The 19,246-nt window shown below is 40.3% G+C and overlaps 3 protein-coding genes and 1 long non-coding RNA gene across 5 annotated transcripts in view; 3 read left to right on the forward strand and 1 right to left on the reverse strand.

Annotated features, from left to right (window-relative positions):
* The window catches only part of ppm1lb (protein phosphatase, Mg2+/Mn2+ dependent, 1Lb), a 43,153-nt gene extending 37,567 nt beyond the window's left edge, over nucleotides 1-5,586 (forward strand). The window contains exons 3-4 of the mRNA XM_032509878.1: nucleotides 1,255-1,416; nucleotides 3,296-5,586. Coding sequence (XP_032365769.1) covers nucleotides 1,255-1,416; nucleotides 3,296-3,636 — 503 coding nt within the window. The 3' untranslated portion in view covers nucleotides 3,637-5,586. The remainder of the gene's footprint in view (nucleotides 1-1,254; nucleotides 1,417-3,295) is intronic.
* An 817-nt stretch (nucleotides 5,587-6,403) lies between these two features.
* On the forward strand, nucleotides 6,404-9,342 carry LOC116686502 (ADP-ribosylation factor-like protein 14). The gene is made up of 2 exons (XM_032511527.1): nucleotides 6,404-6,905; nucleotides 8,171-9,342. Exons 1-2 carry the CDS (start codon nucleotides 6,591-6,593, stop codon nucleotides 8,477-8,479), a joined length of 624 nt encoding a protein of 207 aa, XP_032367418.1. The 5' UTR covers nucleotides 6,404-6,590; the 3' UTR covers nucleotides 8,480-9,342.
* On the reverse strand, nucleotides 8,338-11,517 carry LOC116686513 (uncharacterized). Of its 2 annotated transcripts, none has more exons than XR_004331280.1 (3): nucleotides 11,305-11,517; nucleotides 9,514-9,644; nucleotides 8,338-8,576 (listed from the first exon to the last, which is right to left on the reverse strand). It is a non-coding gene; the product is annotated as an uncharacterized LOC116686513 (long non-coding RNA). The 2 variants fall into 2 exon arrangements; XR_004331282.1 differs by having other exon boundaries at nucleotides 11,053-11,479.
* Nucleotides 10,288-19,246, forward strand: part of kpna4 (karyopherin alpha 4 (importin alpha 3)) — a 15,662-nt gene continuing 6,703 nt past the window's right edge. Inside the window, exons 1-9 of the mRNA XM_032511492.1 lie at nucleotides 10,288-10,557; nucleotides 12,401-12,445; nucleotides 12,643-12,732; nucleotides 14,769-14,798; nucleotides 14,910-14,962; nucleotides 15,553-15,648; nucleotides 15,952-16,037; nucleotides 18,355-18,441; nucleotides 18,542-18,711. Coding sequence (XP_032367383.1) covers nucleotides 10,489-10,557; nucleotides 12,401-12,445; nucleotides 12,643-12,732; nucleotides 14,769-14,798; nucleotides 14,910-14,962; nucleotides 15,553-15,648; nucleotides 15,952-16,037; nucleotides 18,355-18,441; nucleotides 18,542-18,711 — 726 coding nt within the window. The 5' untranslated portion in view covers nucleotides 10,288-10,488. The remainder of the gene's footprint in view (nucleotides 10,558-12,400; nucleotides 12,446-12,642; nucleotides 12,733-14,768; nucleotides 14,799-14,909; nucleotides 14,963-15,552; nucleotides 15,649-15,951; nucleotides 16,038-18,354; nucleotides 18,442-18,541; nucleotides 18,712-19,246) is intronic.

Raw genomic sequence — 19,246 nt, forward strand, 5'->3', positions numbered from 1 at the left:
CTCTCTCTCTCTCTCTCTCTCTCTCTCTCTCTCTCTCCAGTTTTGTCTTTGCTCTTTGTGAGCAGATGGCCAAAAAGGCAGATCTGTTCTTTCTCTACAGGACTTTGGATCTCACACAATAGGCCTCAGATTCTGAGTCCAGACTCTGTTCTGCCTGGCTGGGAAACTAAACAAAGAGAGGAAGGAGGAGAAGAAATTAAAGTGTTTCAGAGAGTAGTACAAGGAAGAAAAGCTACTTCAAAGAGTGTTTGCAATGTTTGCTCATGATTCATGTGTTTCACTTCAGTGCAAGAGGGAAGGAGGCAATTGTTCTCCTTAGATTACTGAAGTTTTTAATTAGGTTGCTATATTTAGGGTTGGTGATATGACAACCCGTACCGTGAGCTGATATAAATTTGTCACCCGTCACATAATTTTTCAAGCAGGACCCTTTTTGTGGCAATATTGGATTGTTTTAGCCATGCTAGCACCGTGGCTCTGTGAAAGGGGACTGTCGGCCTCTCTTAGTTGGTCCAGACAGAAATATATCAATTATTGGATGGATTGTACTGAAGTTTTGTACAGACCGTGATGGACCCCAAGGCTGAACCCTTATGACTTGGTGATCCCCTGAATTCTAGCACCACCATCCATGAGGTTGACATTTGATGTTTTCAGTTGAGTGTCTCGTCAACTATTGGCTGGACTGCCATTGAATTTGGTTAAAACATTCTTATCCCCCTCAAGATGAATTGGGATAACTTTGATGATCCATCTGGTCAATGTAAATTGGCCATTCTTTTGGTTTACGACCAAATACCTGCAAAATTGAAGACATCAGCCTCCGCTGTCCTGTGTTAAGTACTAAATATCAAATGGTAGCATGCTAGCACACCAAAATAAAACGATAAACATGGTAAACCTGCCAAACATCAGCATGCTAGCATTGTTATTATGCGCTGTTACCATGCTGACGCTAGCATTTAGCCCCTCTGGGCCTGAGCTGTTGGCCAGTCTCTTGATGTGTGATTTATAAATGTATAAATGTAATAAATAAATACTAATATTACTAATATTACCTTGATTTGACAAGTATTTGATTTGCTGGCTGCCACTAGTTATTTGATTCATGAACAGTTTCAATACATTTACTATATTACAAAAGATATTGGTAGAAAACAGCCCACTCCAATTTTAATCTCATCTACTTCCTTCTGCCCCACCCTTCTCCTGCTCTATCTTTCTCTGTTGGCCTCTCTCCTCCATCTGTTTCAGGTACTACATGTCTGGTGGCCCTCCTGTCTGATAAGGAGTTGATCGTGGCCAACGTTGGAGACTCGCGCGGAGTTCTTTGCGATAAAGACGGCAACGCCATTCCTCTGTCACATGACCACAAACCTTACCAGCTCAAAGAACGCAAGAGGATCAAGAAGGCTGGTGAGAAAAGCTCTGCAGTCCAGACCAGTAGACGTTTCTCAACTGATTCTGATCAGCAGAACAGGGCTTTGGTTCAGACTTGAGGCACCCATCGCAACTTAGATTGTTGTCAGAAAAGCATCAAAAACAAAAGTTTGCTTACGATCAAAGCTAAGCACCACTATCCTTTCTTTCCACATCTTGTGTCTCTGTACTCAGGCTGACATCAAACCCCAGTGACTGATAACACAATCTGCTCTTAAAGCAGCATGTTATCAAATGCAACCAGACAGTGCACAGGATTTAAGGTGTATTTGAAGGCATAATTCTCCCATCGACCATATCTGCATACTCTCTGTGCAGAAAAGCATTTGATGGCGGGTTGCCAGATAAGTCAGTGTGGTCACGGTGAGAATAGCACACCATCTCCACCTAATGGTCTTATTGGGTACTAAAAAGAACCCCTACACAGTTAGTTTGCATTATGTTGCTGTTTACTTATTCATGTAACATGCTTGGAATTATGATGCTACAGATGATTTCCCTCCTACTGTTTTAATTTAGTGAAGGGTGCATTTAATGATTTAATCATAGATTATCATATACCGGAACCACACTAGAATACTAATAAAAACTGCTTAAACAGTAGTCCTCTCTCATAGGGTAGCATTATCTTGTTGTTTGCCTCTGTGTGACACACACACACAGACACTCCAGAACAATTATTGAAATAAACTTCATAGCTACACCAAAGGCTCCATGGGCAGAGCTGATTATCTTTTTAGATTTTTGAGCACCTTGCTGCATACATTTACACATTAACGAGGGACGCCTGATTTTCTTGACACTGTTGTAACTCCTAAATGCAAAATAAAGTTCTGTCTTGTACTGAAAAAAGAAAAGAATGACAAAGACATGTTAATTCTAGAGTTCACAGACTGCAACACCCAATTACAAAAGAGTCAAATCACATAAAGTCCTCTGTATGCATGTTCAATAAACGTAGTGCGGACTGCATTGGGAATGAAAACAAACTAAATAATTAAATCCATTAAGTGAAAATAAATACAAGCCATGTTACAGTATGTGAAGACAAATAAATAGAGTCTAATGATGTGAGAGTAGGCTTCATTGCTGCCCTCAGCAGCTAACTGATTATGTTAATACCTCAGTGAATGTCACTCTTGTTTCTAATTGGAATTTGTATATACCATTTCCCAACAATGATGTCAAAGCAGTTTACTAAAGAGGAGGCAGCTGCTAAAGTAGCTACTATTGAGGACACAGAGGTCATGTCCTCTGCTTTTTTCTGGGATTCAAGCTAACTAATATTGGAAAGAGAAAAATACACATAATGGGATTTTTTGTATAGCCTGAACTCTCAACCTCCTCCTGACTATGGCCTTGCTCACTAGGAACTAGGGAGGCATCCTGACCTAGTATGGAAGTCTTCATCTTATCATTTCCAGTACAGTTCCCTGATGGTAAATCTGCTGAAGCCACAGAGGGCTCACAGCTGTACTTGCAGGATGTGACATGATTTGAAATGTATCCAAGACAAACAGTTGCATTCCATGAGCAAGAATGTTGAGGGAAAACATGTCAATGTTTTCCCTCAACATGTTATTATTTACACTTTGATGTGAACATAGCGGACTCATAGTTGATAGAAATGGATAACAGACACGTTGCCAGTTGGTTCACAGGAACAAAAACGAATTTTAGTTTAATGCCAGTAACATGAACAACAGCTGTTTTTCCACTTCTCTTCTCACCTTTGTGTTCCTCAATCCTGCTTACTTCCTCACATTCTAACAACCCCCTCCCCTCCACGTTGTATTTTACTTCCTGCTCCTTGTTTCATCACTCTCCAACCATTTTCTTCTGTCTTCCTCTGCAGGTGGGTTCATCAGCTTCAACGGCTCGTGGCGTGTCCAGGGCATCCTGGCCATGTCCCGTTCTCTGGGCGATTACCCCCTGAAGAACCTCAACGTGGTTATTCCTGATCCTGACATCATGTCATTTGACCTGAACAAGCTGCAGCCGGAGTTCATGATCCTGGCGTCGGACGGCCTGTGGGACACCTTCAGCAACGAGGAGGCGGTTCGCTTCATCAGGGAACGGCTGGACGAGCCTCATTTTGGGGCCAAGAGCATCGTCCTCCAGTCCTTCTATCGCGGTTGCACTGACAACATCACCGTCATGGTGGTCAAGTTTAAAGGCAAGCCCAGCGAGCAGTAGGCCACACGTCTGCGACACACAGTATCTCTATTATATTTGAATATAAGTAAGAATAAGATAGGCTTAAGATGAAAGATTTAAAAAAACTGAGCCCGCAACTTTTTGAGCAAGAACTATTTCTATCACTGATATTTACAGAAGTTAGCCCTTCAAAGCATAAAAGTACGTCACGTCCCACCCCTTTTTACTTTTACTGCAGACAAGGTGACACTTCCGAAAACTTCTTTCATTTAGGCTTAGCAGTTCTTGTGCAGACACCGTAATGTAAGCTGGGTCACTGTTATGCAAATAAACAGATTTAGAATTGTGCAACTGTGGGCCCGCTCGTGTGTGTGTGCGCGTGTGTGTGTGCGCGTGTGTGTGTGCGCTGTGTGTGTGTGTGTGTGTGTGTGTGTGTGTGTGTGTGTGTGTGTGTGTGTGTGTGAACCTAGTCATTGTAGTAATGGTAGATTTAAAGTATACAAGCTGGCATGGACACTTCCACATTATTTCAAAGGTGGTGTCCTTCACTAAAAGTCTGTGTGACCACTAATTTTTATATTTTTAGTCTCTTAACTTTGTGTTTCTACATCATTAAATTGTAAACTGACGTCCACCGAGCAACTGCACTGAAAAGGTTATTTTTTTCCTGGATCAAATACATAAAAAATAATATTTTTTTCCCTTTACACATGAACAACACAAATTTGAATATGCATATGTTTGTTCAAAGATCAGCATTGATATTGTACAGCAATAGAATGAATTACAATGGCCGTATCACATTTGCTGAACGTGTGAATTCTGTGTTTTGTCTCAGAAGTTTAGATGTTGAATGTCCTAGTTTACGTAATATGATTGCTTTTAGTTTCTGTGCTGATAAAGTCTCATTTATATTTTGATTGTTGATGAAGTTAAGATTTTTTTTTAAAGCTTAGACTCTAGTTTGATCCCCATCTTATCTGAATCAATGGAACTACTGATAATGTAATAACTGTTGGATAATGCAGCCGTTGTCAAACCAAATATCACTTTAAATGTGATTAAAATGTAATACGACTTAAAGCAATACCTTGTGGTAATAGTGTTGTATTATCTCGCTGGGACTCTGCTATACCTGCTAATTATTACTTTATAAAGTTTGTCACAAGCCATCTGATCATTTCAATTTGAATGTTAATTGAAACATGTAAAAAGGTAATAAATGAGTTATCACATAAAATGACTTATATGATTGGCAGTTATGATTTTAAAATGACTTAGGGATTTAGATAGTAAGCTTTACAACCCTTCTAATATGCTTCTTTTTACATATTGATATACTACTCCTTATCTGACTGTTCTTACATTATCAGTGACTACAAGCTACATGAGATAGAAATGTACTGAAATTGACAATTTACTGTTACAATGTCATCTGTTAATGACCTGTAATCTTCATCCTGATAAAGATCACATATCACATTTCGCTGAAATATATTTAAAAACATAACAAGCCTATGAATGAAATGCGTTGTTGCCTTATTTTTTTACTATTCATTTTACGAAATCTGCTGCCAACTACTTCTGGTGGGGTTTTTTTTGTTTTTTTTGAAGTAATGCAGTCGATCATGCCAGGCACACTGCACAACCTCGGTGTCATACCTCGTTAACTCACATATGGATTAGCATTGAAAGAAATGTCTCCAAGAGACATGAAATTGTAAGATGAATGTACATACTGTCCTCGTGTTGGTATCACCCCTCCACTGTTTTTACAGCAACGAAGAAAGCTGTGTACCTGTTCCTGGATTGTTTAACTTCAGAGATATATATCAGATAAAACAGTTTGTGCTTTTTCATTTCCCATTCTTCCTTGATAATGTACCTTACAAAGTGTTTATGTGGCATTTGTACTTGTTTTGTTGACTTTAATAAACTGTAAAAAAAAAAAAAAAAAATGTAATAATTCTGAAATTTAAAAATGTAAATCAACAAGGTAACATTAAAATAATAAATGATCATTTTCTCTGTGCCCGTGTTTGTTTATTTAAAGAAAATGAACATCAAAAGCATAAACTGATAGCAAAGGCACAACATCATAGACATAAAGAAAAACAGAATAAAGAACAATAAAACAGCCATAGCCTTACATATTGTACAGTATATCATGGGCACACAGTATCTCATGTGGATTTGCATACAAATTTGCATGTTGGTTAAATCTTTATTCTGCAAGAAGGCAGTAAACAAAAGAATAAACACTAATATCCCCATTAAATATCATCAATATGTTCTTTAACCAAGTTTTTCCATTAAGTTCTCTGTCATGGTTTTTTTTGCAGCAAAATATATTGAGCTATGGACAATGTCCCTAACCTTTTGAAAAGCTTGATTTTAGTCAGTCAATGCCACCTGCTGGGTGATGTTTATCACATCGATCCACATTATGTCAGGGCTGGCCAATACACTGCAATTATTTAGCTACTGACGCGAGGAGGAGTCGCTAATCAATTCAGGTTTAAAGATTTTGGAAGCCGCTCATCCAGCCTTCATGTTGTAAGTCTAAAGATGAAACTACATCATCACTTTGGGGCAAGTGGTCCTCACTAGAATTTCCCTGTGACTGTACATGGACTTCCTGGCTGCTGGTGTGTATGATGATGTGGAGCAGGTGTGATGTGACTCATCTAACTGCAGTGGTAACCAGAGAACTGTATGTGCACCGTCACTTTGGATATGAATAGCTTTACTGAAAGCTACGCAGGGACAGAAGGAATCCCATCATAACAGAGGGGAGGGATCACTCTGCCTGTGCATACATAAAGCATACTGATTGTAGACAGTCTCTATAAGAGGCCAGACACACTAAGCCTACACATAGACAGTACAAAGGGAGCCACTGGGTGCAGGCAGCAAGTTTACACAGCTATACAAAAAGAAAAGGCCACACTTTACTTTTTTTTTAATAGAGATACAAGCTGCACTCTTAAGACATGGGCACGCATGGATCCAAGCCTCGGAAACAAGCGCAGGTCCTGATGCTGGGTCTGGACGGATCAGGGAAGACCACCCTGCTCTACAGGCTGAAGTACAACGAGAGCGTGGTGACTGTGCCAACTGTGGGCTTCAACGTGGAGACGCTGGAGACTGACAGGAGCAGCCCGGGCCTGACGGTGTGGGACGTGGGGGGCCAGAAGAAGATGAGACCCCATTGGAGGCATCACTATACTGACACAGCTGGACTGGTCTTTGTAGTGGACAGCTGGGATCAGAGGCGGCTGGATGAGGCCCGCAAAGAACTTCACCGGGTAACTAAATATGTTAATATATATTATACTTAATAATAACACTTCTTCCTCCAGTCAAAAACGTGTTTTCCCTATTATTATCATTTGGATGTTTCATTGTGCAGAAGGATGTGTGCAGAGTTTTAATCGTAATAAATTGCTTATTGCACACTTTAAGCAACTATAAGAACAAGTGTTTTAAGTAATATGTCAAAAACTATTACTCCATAACCATAATAAACATGTACAAATGTGTAATGAATGATTAATAACATGTCACACTATAGCTGTAATCATAGTATATATAAATAAATAAATATATACAGTACATGCATGAACATATCTTGTGTGTTAAAAGCATTATTTGTTTATACATATACAAATCATTCACAGACTGGTTTAAAATAGATCATAAATGAAAACATGGTAATCTTCATTTGGAGTTTGGAAATATAGTAGTTTGACGGAATAATGTATTATTAACTCAGGGTCCACTTACTATATATTTCAGCAGGCCTTTTCCAGTATGGAGTTTGCTCAGTTGTCATGTAGAGTGAAGAACAATTATTTCCTAATAAATAAATGCTTAATTCATAAATAAAAAAAATAAAAAAGGCTACACACTGTATTTCATTTCAACTTGGTTTTATTGCCAATCATTCATTATCTGCCTATGCACAGATGAGTCATAGGAGGAGTTATGTTTGCCAACATATTAATTAATACATTGCAGTGTATTATAGTTTGTGAGAAACCATACATTGAGTGTTCATACTGCTTAATGCTCAACAGGAGAAGGTTGGACACAAGAAATCGGTACGTCTAAAGCTAGCTGCATAAAGAGACTGAGCAGTGACCCCCTACTAAATATATTTTATACATTTGAGTTGCATAATGAAGTAGGGCAGATAGATGACAATGAATGGCTATTATGATATATTTCATATATAGTGTTTTAATATTAAATATACATGTTGAAGGCACAGTGAATCCTTGAGGACTTTGTGGCAATCTTTCCTATGGTAAACTTATCTTTAATGTGAAAATGTTTTTTTTCTCACAAATATGACAATTTGTCTTTGCTATTCATATGCTGAATTCATATCAATGTATATTTTCGAACATAAAAAAAAAAAAATCAAACCTCATTTGGAGGCACCCCTGTGCTAACTCTGAGGACCCCCTAGTGGTCATGGACCACCTGTTGAAGAACCCTGATCTAAGATGTTTGTTTTACACTGTAGTAATTAAAGTTTTCTTTACTTTGATTTCTCCACTTGTTATAGGTCCTGAAGTACGAGAGTCTCAAAGGGGTTCCTCTCGTGGTCCTTGGCAACAAACAGGACCTCCATGGTGCTCTAAGTCCAGAAACGCTTTGCCTGACACTGGACCTGAGTAGAGTGTGCGAGGGCAGGCCCTGGTTTATCCAGCCCTGTTCAGCCACCACCGGCATGGGACTAGAGGAAGGTTTCAGGAGGATAGTCTATCTGATGAAGACTCCATTTAAACAGACTCAAGAGGACATTAAGGTTAAGATGAAGTCTAAGGGCATCAGTGTCACAGCTGTGAAACAAGTCTTGATCTGCAGTGGATGATAAACGATCATCTTTCTTGGAGATGCATTCAAATGATGTTCAGGATTCCTTCTCGTCTGCCTGTGTAAGTCGTCCGCTAATGGCCTCACTGTGGCGTCTATAGGATCAAATGAGAGGAGGTGATGAGAAAAGGGATGAGATTATAATAATATAAAGTGTTAATCTCAGTGGCAGAAAGAACTTTTACTCAATCCTGGTGAAGACAAAGTGCCTTTGAACTGTGGTGGTAACCCATGAGGATGCCGTGAGTAATCTTGGGTTATGCCAGCTAATGTATCACAAGCTGATAGTAGCCATTTGCTAAACAGTATGTTTGCGATAATTCAGTCTGAGTGTGCATACTGGTCATGAAAGACGGACTGAGAAAAAACCTGTTTGTTTGGTCAAGTTTCTGTGGATCAAAGAAATGTTGTTCTTCAATTGTGCATTATCTGTTCAGTTTAGTTGGTTTATGTGTTATTTATTAATTTGTATGCAATATTAAACTTGTTATGTGCTTAGTATTTCATACAAGCTTCATTTATTTGGAATTACAGTGTTGTCACACTTAAATTAAATTGTATAGATTTTCTTCAGCAACATAAATGGGACCAAACTAAAACCTAAAACATATACAAAATACTGTATATATATCCTCAATTTAGCTAGGAAGGTTCCCGTTGTTTTACAAGATCTCTTCTTCGAGGGGGTCCTGGTATATAGTGTTGTAAAGTATACATGTCGTTACATCAAACTAATTAAAGCCATGGCAGAACTGTCAAGTCATTTCATGTCATGATTTGAACATGTGTTTCATGTTATGCTGGCGCTCTTTGAGTGTTGTTTTTGTCTTTTTGTTGCAATGAAATAAAGATGTTAAAATATCTGGAATCAAAGGAGGTGGTTCTAAGTGTGTGATTAAATAAATAGTAGAAAGGTACTTAGATCCTTTGCTTTAAAGATTGCAATACAAAGATGTAGGCTAAATATAAGTACTGATAATGAAAATGTTGAATTTTGACATAGAATACAAGACGGCGCCTTACAATACTCACATGCCAATGTGTAGGCTACATTGAAAGAGTTATTGGTCACTGTAATTGTTCCTCCTGGCCACACTGAGTGCAAAGAGGTCCTTTGGTTGTTCCAATGTAGGAGATGGGGGACCCAATCTACAGTATGAGTTCTGTGCAAAAATGCATTTCAAAGTTCAGACAAATTGAACACGAGGCTTCTGCAATCTGACTTAGATCAAATGGGTATCTTCCAAAGGTATTGAGTTTTTAGCACAATGATCCATCTTTGTGTTACAAGGAAACACTGTCATGAGAAACAACAAAAAGAGGGAATTTAGCAAGAAATATTATTGAACAAGAAAGGCTATCTCATCACTTAAATTACAGTTGATCAATTTACCAAAAATCTATTGACACTTTTCTCACTTTGGGGAAATTAGTCTGTTATGCCTGGTATGTAATCCAGCCTTGTTTGTAGGCTATGCTATAAACAACTATTGATAGTTGATTTACAGTAAAACGTTGCATCTATTTTAAAGAAGACTATATATTTTATATGTCAAATCTTGATTTGCTAAGTGTTTATGCAAAAACAAAAAAAGAGTAAATTTAGATGTAGGCTAGTGGCATAAAATAGATGTAAAATACTGTACTCAACATTGCATTTACAGTTAATATACTTCTTTCTACTAGGGTATGAAATATTAAAATGTATCCACTGGACGTTACTTGTCATTAGTTACAATGATCAAACATGAGTTTGTATGGTGTTGTGTGGCGCGCCCTGCAGATGGATGTTAACAGTGAAACCAATGAGAGTGAAGGGGATTTCCCCACCCTTCCTCTACGCCAGAGAGAGGCTGCCTCCACCACCGGCAATCCCAGTATGCACCGCGGACAGAGCAGCAAAAAATAGTCCGTTAACGAAAGGCTGAGAAAAGGGAACCAGAAAAGGGTAGCTCACCAGCTCAATCCAAGAGTTCGACTGTGTTTAACGTAACCAGAACTGCTAACATGGCTGACAACGAGAAACTGGACAACCAGCGGTTGAAGAATTTCAAGAATAAGGGCCGTGATTTGGAGGTAAAGTTATGCAGATTGGTGTCGAGGATCTCCTCTCCGCCGCTATGTTCACGGCTTCCTTGTGACGTCGTTTCTAATTTCCACCATCGGGGAACTTTTTACCCGAAGCCTCGGCCAGGGCCTTTACCGATCACCAGTAATAGATCGCTGGCCTTGGCTGGGCGGTTGCCCTTCTGGTTTCACTGGTTTCGTTACGCTATGAGACGGCGTTGGTTATAAAACATGTCGGAAGCGATCGTTAGAGTTCATCGCCTCCGCTGGTTGTGCTCTGCTAGCTCAGTGCTAGCCAGGCCCACGGGGGACATGCTAGCTAGTTTAACTGAAGCACATCGTCCACCGGTTAAAGTCGACGTGTTAGCTAGCAAAAACGAATACTATAGCTATATCTCAAAGTAAATACAACTAAGTTTCAGGTTGTTTTGGGGAAATATTTGCTTGTTTGTCAAACTAACACAACGACAGATTAACGTTGTAGTGATACTGCAGTTAGCTAACCTGCGTGCTAGCTAGCTGGCTTGCAGCTATGCTAGCGTTAAGCTTGGTGGTGCTGGTGGCTGCAGTTCCACCCATCCCCCGTCTTTATCACCAAAAACAATGGCGGAAACCAGTTAGCCTCTTAGCTGGCCAGTTACCTGGATCTTTTCAATCGTGGCGTAGTGTTAAAAAGGTTATTCGGTGGTTTAAACAATGTTACACGCGCTTAGAAAACCAGGTTTACACGGCCAGCTTGTTAACACGATCACATACCTGGGAACGTTAACGTTAGATCAAAGCTGCACGTTGGATCCACAAGTTACCAGCGGATACACAGCTCAGCAATACACTAATATTATTATTATTATTATAAGTGTATTGTTGTTTTCAGGCGTGCTCCCTTGACATGTATATGAGCAGGATATACTCATCCATCCAGTTTGACAAGTCGCATCTGTTACGAGCTAAGCCCCCAGACGAGTCACGTCTACAACCATGGACGTACTAACCTGTTAATACCTAATCTCCACCATGGTGGAGTACTGTCAGTAATAACCACAAGGACAAAAAATCTGCTCATTACAACAGCTATATAATGCACCTTCTACACAGTTGAATACTCAGTTTGTGGGTTAACGTTACACCAAGCTCAAACTAATGCGGCCTTCCTGCAATAAAGCCAACGAATATAATGTTACATTCTTTATTGAAACTGTTTCAAGAGGTGTTGATTCAACTTAATGGTCTTTTTTTTTTTAGGCTGTAGATTTTGTTGCTGATAAATTGTATTGTTTTATGATCTACAATAAATCTACAGTTGAAGAGCAGCACAAACTACTCCCCAATAAAGTCCACAAATCCGAATCCGCACCTCAGTTCAACAAACAGAGTGAATATTAAAACCTGTGAGAATGACTTACCACAGTAGTTTTTGCTAGATGTGGCTAATAAATTTGCAACTGAGTGTATCTCAGTGCAGCTTTATGTGTTTTATGTGTAAGAACATCGATACAAATGCTAAATAGCAAAGACTATGTGAGTTAGCTGTCTTGTTAAGGCACGTCACATGGTCTTGCAGTAACTTGAGATGGGTCATTTTAGACCAGACCCGTGTTAAATGTGTTTGGGTGCTGTCATGTACTGTGTGGGCTTTTGACTTAATGTTTGAGGTATGACCAGTATCAGTCATACCTCGAGCATTAAGTCAAAAGTCCACACTGTATGACACATCAGCTCTGGTCACATAACGTGGATCCTGAGCTTACGCGTTGCCCAAATTTGATTTCGTAGCTAGTGTCTCTCTTGGGCAATGGCAGGTTGGAATTAAAGTTTCTTGTTGTATAATGTTAATTTGCTATCTCGCCCACAGACTATGAGAAGACAAAGGACTGAGGTAGTGGTGGAACTCAGAAAGGTAAATATACATTTGGATTATATTGTGCTACCTACTCTTAGTAAGACTTTTACAACTACATTAAATTCTGACCTTTTCATCTACAGTGCATCTTTTAAAAGAATGTACTGAAAGATGCAGAGTTTTCCTTGTTATTATCATTCATTTCTGCTGGATTGTGCATATTGGAAGTGATAATTCTGTTTCCTCCACCACAGAACAAAAGAGATGAGCACCTTCTGAAGCGGAGAAATGTGCCTCACGAGGACATCTGTGAGGACTCTGATGTTGACGGAGATTTCAGATCGGTACGGTCTTGAATCCTCTGCTTCAAAATGTGTCTGCTGCTACCAGAAAATCAAGTTCACATTTTTAGGTTTTGTGTTTTAAAGGCAGAAAATAGTTTCGCTTCTGTAAGGTACAACTGATAACTATCAGAATGACAGCTTAGCATAAATGTTTGTCCTAGGGGTTTTGCACATTAGATTAAGCTCACTGGTTAAACACTCCAGAGGTTTAGGACATGCCAGCATTTTGTCCCTGTGATGCTGCCTCCATGGCTCCTTGCTCCATGTTGCTGGGTGGGGCAATAGTCTGAACAAACATGTAATCTGTCTTTCTCTGTGCTGGTTGGTGTCTCATTTTCTCAAAGTAGGAGACCAATACAGCTAGAACTTCCTTGGTAGAATAGGTAAAATACAACTATTGAAACTATCCCTCATCAGGGTTGTGTTCCTTTTTAATATTGTCTGTGCTTTTGGGGCCGAATACATCCATTAATGTTTGAGACAGATTCCTGTTATGCAGCATTTTTGTGTTGACATGATGAAATCCCTGCTTATGTAATCTCTGCAATGAACATCTATGTGGATGTTTTCATTTTCAGATGAAAGGCCACAGGCATAAAGTTGAGACCAGAGAAGAAAATACCTAACATTTTAATCACCTTTTGGTAGTAATAGTTCTGGTTGTGGTGATAGTTGTGATGCATACATAAATTGTAATGCAGATGGTAGCTTTTAAATTGGGGCCAACTTTGAGGCACTTTATTCTCAGTTAAGTACCGATCTTCTCACAACTGTTGAGCCAAAACATTAGGCCATGTCTTCTTTATAGTTTAAGCTTAAAGCTCAACAGTAAATGTCTCAGAAATCATCTTTTGATGTATGCGGTCATCAGACCTACACCCTTTTTGAGAGTCCCACCATCACTAAAGGGGGCTCTAGGTTTGGTGGTATTGCTGGATAAAAAGGCCACTCAGCAGTTCAGAAATTCAATCACAGGAACTACAGAGTGCTATTGAGAGGGCTGACTTGAAATGTGCTGCTTAGCAATATATCAGCAATGACATGCTGCCCTGACTCACTGCAAGACATTACATAGGCTTTTGTGCATGCTGGTCTATGCTGGTCTAGGCTAGTATAAATACCAAACAACCGATGACCTTTGTGACTGTTTTCAGTCTGTCTAAAATAACACATTGATTGGGCCTTGAAGACATTTGCGTCTTTTTTGTTGTTGTCAGCTGCCTATTTGTGGTTCGTTCTTTCACAAAAAAAAAGTGGGCCTGTTGATGAATCCGATGGTTCCTAAATTGTAACTTTCCCTCAGCTTTTATTTTTCTGCTTCTGTCTGAGTTGCCACCACTGGTTTAATATTCATTTGGTTACAGATGTCTCATGTGTATTGTGTATGCACGGTTTTGTTTGAATGTTTTTCTTTTCTGCTTTGACTTTTGTCACAAATCTACTGCCCCCCTTTATTTGAGGGTGCACGGGCAATCAGCTGCTGCTGCTGACTGTCAGAGGCATCGGCCAACTTTATATAACAGGGCCTGCAGTCATGGTCAATGTTTGATTACAAGTAAGAAAGACACTCCACACTTCTACAGCCTACATTGGGCAGTTAACTCCTTTTTTAGAGGGCGTCAGGTGAGCTTGCCAGTTAGCACATTATCACATTGAATGCTGGCCTTCACTTCCGGGCCAGCTGACTGTTGCGCCAAAACATTTGGTTGAAGTGAGAATGTCACTGTCGGTGCATTGTTCTGGTGGCATTTCCTCACTTTTCTCACTGGCGCTTTGGTGGCCTTCCTTCCTGCTTTGTCAACGTCACATACAAAGCCGTTTTCAGAAAAGACTTACAGGCTGTTCACCCTCATTTGGTACTGCCAGGCTCTGCACTCTTTAGGGTATTCAGATGGCTTTTTCTGGCCTAACCACCAGTTTAAAACGTACCGGTTACCGATCAACTCTTATCATAACATACTGTATGTGTTACAAATGTCTGTCAAAGCACAATTAAAGACTATTGACTATCAAATGTTTCTCTTTTTCTTTTTTAGCAAAACACCTCTCTTGAAGCAATAGTACAAGTAAGTAGGAAGTTTGATTTATTTTATTCTTTGTCATATAGCCCCTCTTATGGGCAGTGTGTGTATTATGCATCAGAATTTAACTTGTGTCCTTCCCTGTGTTGCTTTAAGAATGCCACCAGTGATAATCAAGGCGTCCAGCTGAGTGCTGTTCAGGCTGCCAGGTAGGAACACACACCACTCAAACCGAATTTTCGCTGAATAAACTATTGTACTGTATATTATAGAACTAGTAGTTTTAATATAATCCAGATTCACGTCTGGTTTGTCTGGTTATTGTGAGGCATAATTTCCTGCTCCCGTACACCAATACTTAGAGGTTTTCTGATTCAAAATGGATGGCCTCTTTGGTGTTGAAATTTCCGAGGCTGAATGTTTTCCCAGCTCAGTTAGACAGCGGTGATTAACAGTAAGTCAGCCCCTTCTGATTAATGGACGTTGGAAATGGCACTGCTGCAGAATGAGTTGGCTGAATTCATGAAACATGTTATTTTTTGTTTTGTCTTTTTATTCTTTTCCTCCATTTAAACTCTAGCCTGCAGTTTCACCATGCCCACGTTACCTGTTGATTTTGGGTGATGAGCAGGGTGAAGTCTCCTGTCATACAGTCACTGGGATTGTGATTGACGTCAAATTCTTCAGCTGATCTCTCTGTGTCTCATTGGTTCTTTTTGTTATTATGTGTCAGTAAAGCTATGCAAGTATGAGAGTGTGTGTGAGTAATGGTCTTTTGTATCCTCTTTTGTTTTTGTAGGAAGTTGTTGTCCAGTGACCGTAACCCTCCCATAGATGACCTGATTAAGTCTGGGATCCTTCCTATACTGGTCCACTGCCTGGACAGAGATGACAAGTAAGCAGGCTGAAATTCTGTTTGTCTTCATGTAACAGTGCATCGCGCGTCCCCCCCCCCCCCCCCCCCCATCATATGGAGTTAATGTACACTTCAAAGCAGAGTTAATGTACACTTCAAAGCAGACTTGAGCGAGCAGACTTTAGCCCAGCCTACATCTATAGCAGTTATGTAAACGTGTTTTCACCTTCCCGGAATGGCAGAAATATAAATGACTCATCAGCAGGCTCCTACTGTTTGACGCCCCTGTCCAGTTACACTCCCTTTAACCACGGCCTTCATCCATCTCTTACCTCTTGACAGCCCATCCCTCCAGTTTGAGGCAGCCTGGGCTCTTACCAACATCGCATCTGGTACATCAGAGCAGACCCAAGCTGTGGTCCAGTCCAGTAAGTGACCTTTTATTTTAGCCACGCCACTTTCTTTAACTATCTGTCCCTTGATTTTATCTACATTATTATCATTATTATTATGTCTTATCTGTGGCATGTTTTATGGAAGATTTTGAATGCTCCACTAACTGGTGCTTTTATTGTAGTGGAGTGTGCAGTACTATGCTGGAATATAAACCTGTAGTATTTTGTTACTTAGTAAACGATATGTTCACATTTATGTCACCTTGTCAGCTGATACAATTTTCAACAAGGTGAAAAAACCTCACAAAGTGTACACAAGAGGAACAAATAGAAATGTGTCTTGCAAAACACTCAGTATTTACCTCAATTAGTGGTCAGTACATTTTTACATTTGTACAACAATATGCTGTATTATAAAATGATGTCCTATTATGGGTAATGCGTTAACAAATTACTAAAAATAACTAATGTGTTTGTGGCATTGCATTTTGTTTCAAAAGAGGTTAATGTATCATTCAACTGGGCATTTTGAAATTGCGAAGTTCTTTTCGGGAACATGTGTTCTCTTCATTCTTTTCCATTTTTCAAGTGGTTAATGTGTTTTTTTTCTTCTTTTTCTTTATGAAGCCGCCCGTTTCTCCATCTTGATTTTTACTGAATGGCAGCACTTGCAACAAGATGGAACATAAAATAATTAAATCAATGAACTTTAGAATTATTATTCTTGACCATGCATAACACCATAATCTATTATTATTTATGCAGTCTAAACAGCAAAGTCCAAGTATCTCTGGCTTTGAATGAAGCCTTCCATCTGTATTTTCAGCTTTCTCGACCTGCATCTTATTTTTGAAGATCTGATTTTAGGAATATGAATGCTTTTCTTTTTGGGGCATTTTAGCCCTTTATTGACAGGACAGCTAAAGAAATGAAAGGGGGGAGAGAGAGGGGGAATGACATGCAGCAAAGGGCTGCAGGTTGGAGTCGAACCTGGGCCTACTACGTTGAAGAGTAAACTTCTATATATGGGCGCCCGCTCTACCAACTGAGCTTGAGCGTGCATCCAAGAATATGAATTTGTTCAGACATTTTTTTAAGTCCACGTTAAGCAATATACGACAAAGTAATTTGAGCTACGTTCACACCGCAAGTCTTACTTACTTCCGATTTTTGTTGCTCAGATCAAATTTTTAGTTTGGTTGTCCTCATTACCTTTTAAAATGGCCTATATCAGGTTCCAGTGTCAACTGTTTGCGGTTTCAAACTGGCCCGCATCTGTAAAAGTACAATAACAATGTCATCAGACGCTGTAGTCAGGGAAGTTATGGAGGAAGTATGCATTTTTGCTTTTATTTCCAAATTTTTGTGTAATGGCAGCCGTAACATTAATGAGAATGTGCTGAGGAGGAGAAAAATGAAGAAAAATAGAGCCAAATTTGCTATTTTGACCTTTTGCGGGATTATGGTTGCAAAATCACTACAGAGGTCTGTGTGACTGGACGACCTATTTGCACGTCTGGACCGCTACAGGCCTCCACCCGAGCTTCCTCTGGCTTCACCCTGCCCAGGCCGAGTTCATCATCTTTCAGGTTCTATTGCGCACACGCTGACACTCCACCTCCCCGACGGTGCTGGCAAGGTGGGCGGTGGTGCGACTGACCGCAAGGGACTGGGATCCCACCTTAGCCGGCACGCGCCAGCCCTCACTTTTATTGGGCCCCGGTGCGACCCTCTGACTCATGTCAGCATTAGACTCCTTGGTCCGTGTTTCAAGACGGGTCGGGAGGGTTGCCAACATTACGGTTTACAGCTGCACCGGGAGCAGGGTGCCCTGTCTCTCCCCGCGAGGAGAGAGGGCACCGCGAGGGTTATTGACGTAAAAGTCGCATCAAATCCGACTTAGTTGTTCACACTGCGGCCGCATTGAGCAAACTCAGGACCACGTATGGAAGTGTCCTGAATCGGATTTGAGTGTTCACACTACTTCTGAAGAAGTCTGACCTGGTCACGTGATCCCAAAAAAAAACGTATTTAGGCCACTTTTACTTGCAGTCTGAACATAGCCTTAGATTGTTTTTTCCACCTCTTTTTTTCCTGGCATGTTGTGGGCTCGATAGTATATTAAGTACAAACTCGGCCATGTCCAAATCTGGAGTTCAAATCCGTCCAAGTGGTCGTTTCAATGTGTGGTCAGATGGTTGACGTTGTATTAATGTTTACCATTTTTATCTCTTCCTAGAGCTGTCTATACATTCTGCGAGGAACATTGTGTTGTACCTCAATTAAAGCAACACATCACATCGTGCAATTCTCTGTTTATGATTGTCACCTTTCATTTTTCTTTGTGTAGATGCGGTGCCACTGTTCCTGAGGCTGCTTCACTCTCCTCACCAGAATGTGTGCGAACAGGCGGTCTGGGCCCTGGGCAACATCATAGGTGAGTCGTGTTGGTGTGGACAGCAGCATGCCAAGGAAACAAATATAGTCAGTCCAGAGAGGACATGCGCTCCATCTGTGTGTCTGTCTGTGTTATGCAGGTGATGGCCCTCAATGCAGAGACTATGTGATCAGCTTGGGTGTGGTCAAGCCCCTGCTCTCTTTCATCAGTCCCTCCATCCCCATTACCTTCCTCCGCAATGTCACATGGGTGATGGTCAATCTGTGCCGCCACAAGGACCCTCCACCACCCATGGAGACGATCCAGGAGGTGTGTATGCGTGTTAAGAAGCTGTGTGGGCGTGGGTGTGGAGATATTGACAACGTATTAATTTAAAAAAAATCCTCAACCTGGCCTGTCTCAGCTCGACTCAAACCAGCTGATGGTGTTGCTGCGACTTAGCTGTTCACGTTGCTGAGGCTGGTTTTGAGACTTTATCTGTTGGAATGGCCAAGAGGGAAGTCCGCTGGTAAAGTCAGCTATAAGCTATATAAATAAAATGACCAATAATCCATTTTATTTCTACGTTACAAACAGCTGTACGAAATGGCAAAGGTTTAGGTGGAGCCTCAACAACCGCCCAAAGCACGGTAATGTAGGGCTGGGCAATATGAAGAAAATCAAATATTACGATACTTTTTACCAAATACCTCGATAGCGATACTGCAACGATATTTGTAGTGTTGACTAATGGTGCTTTCACAAAATATTTACACAGTGAGATTTTTGATAATCATCAGTAATGTGGATATAATAACTAAGTGGGAAAAGGCAAATATTAAAACAGTCTGGTTAAAAAAAAAAA

The sequence above is a fragment of the Etheostoma spectabile genome, chromosome 3 (assembly GCF_008692095.1).
Source record: "Etheostoma spectabile isolate EspeVRDwgs_2016 chromosome 3, UIUC_Espe_1.0, whole genome shotgun sequence".
In the NCBI taxonomy this organism is placed as follows: domain Eukaryota; kingdom Metazoa; phylum Chordata; class Actinopteri; order Perciformes; family Percidae; genus Etheostoma; species Etheostoma spectabile.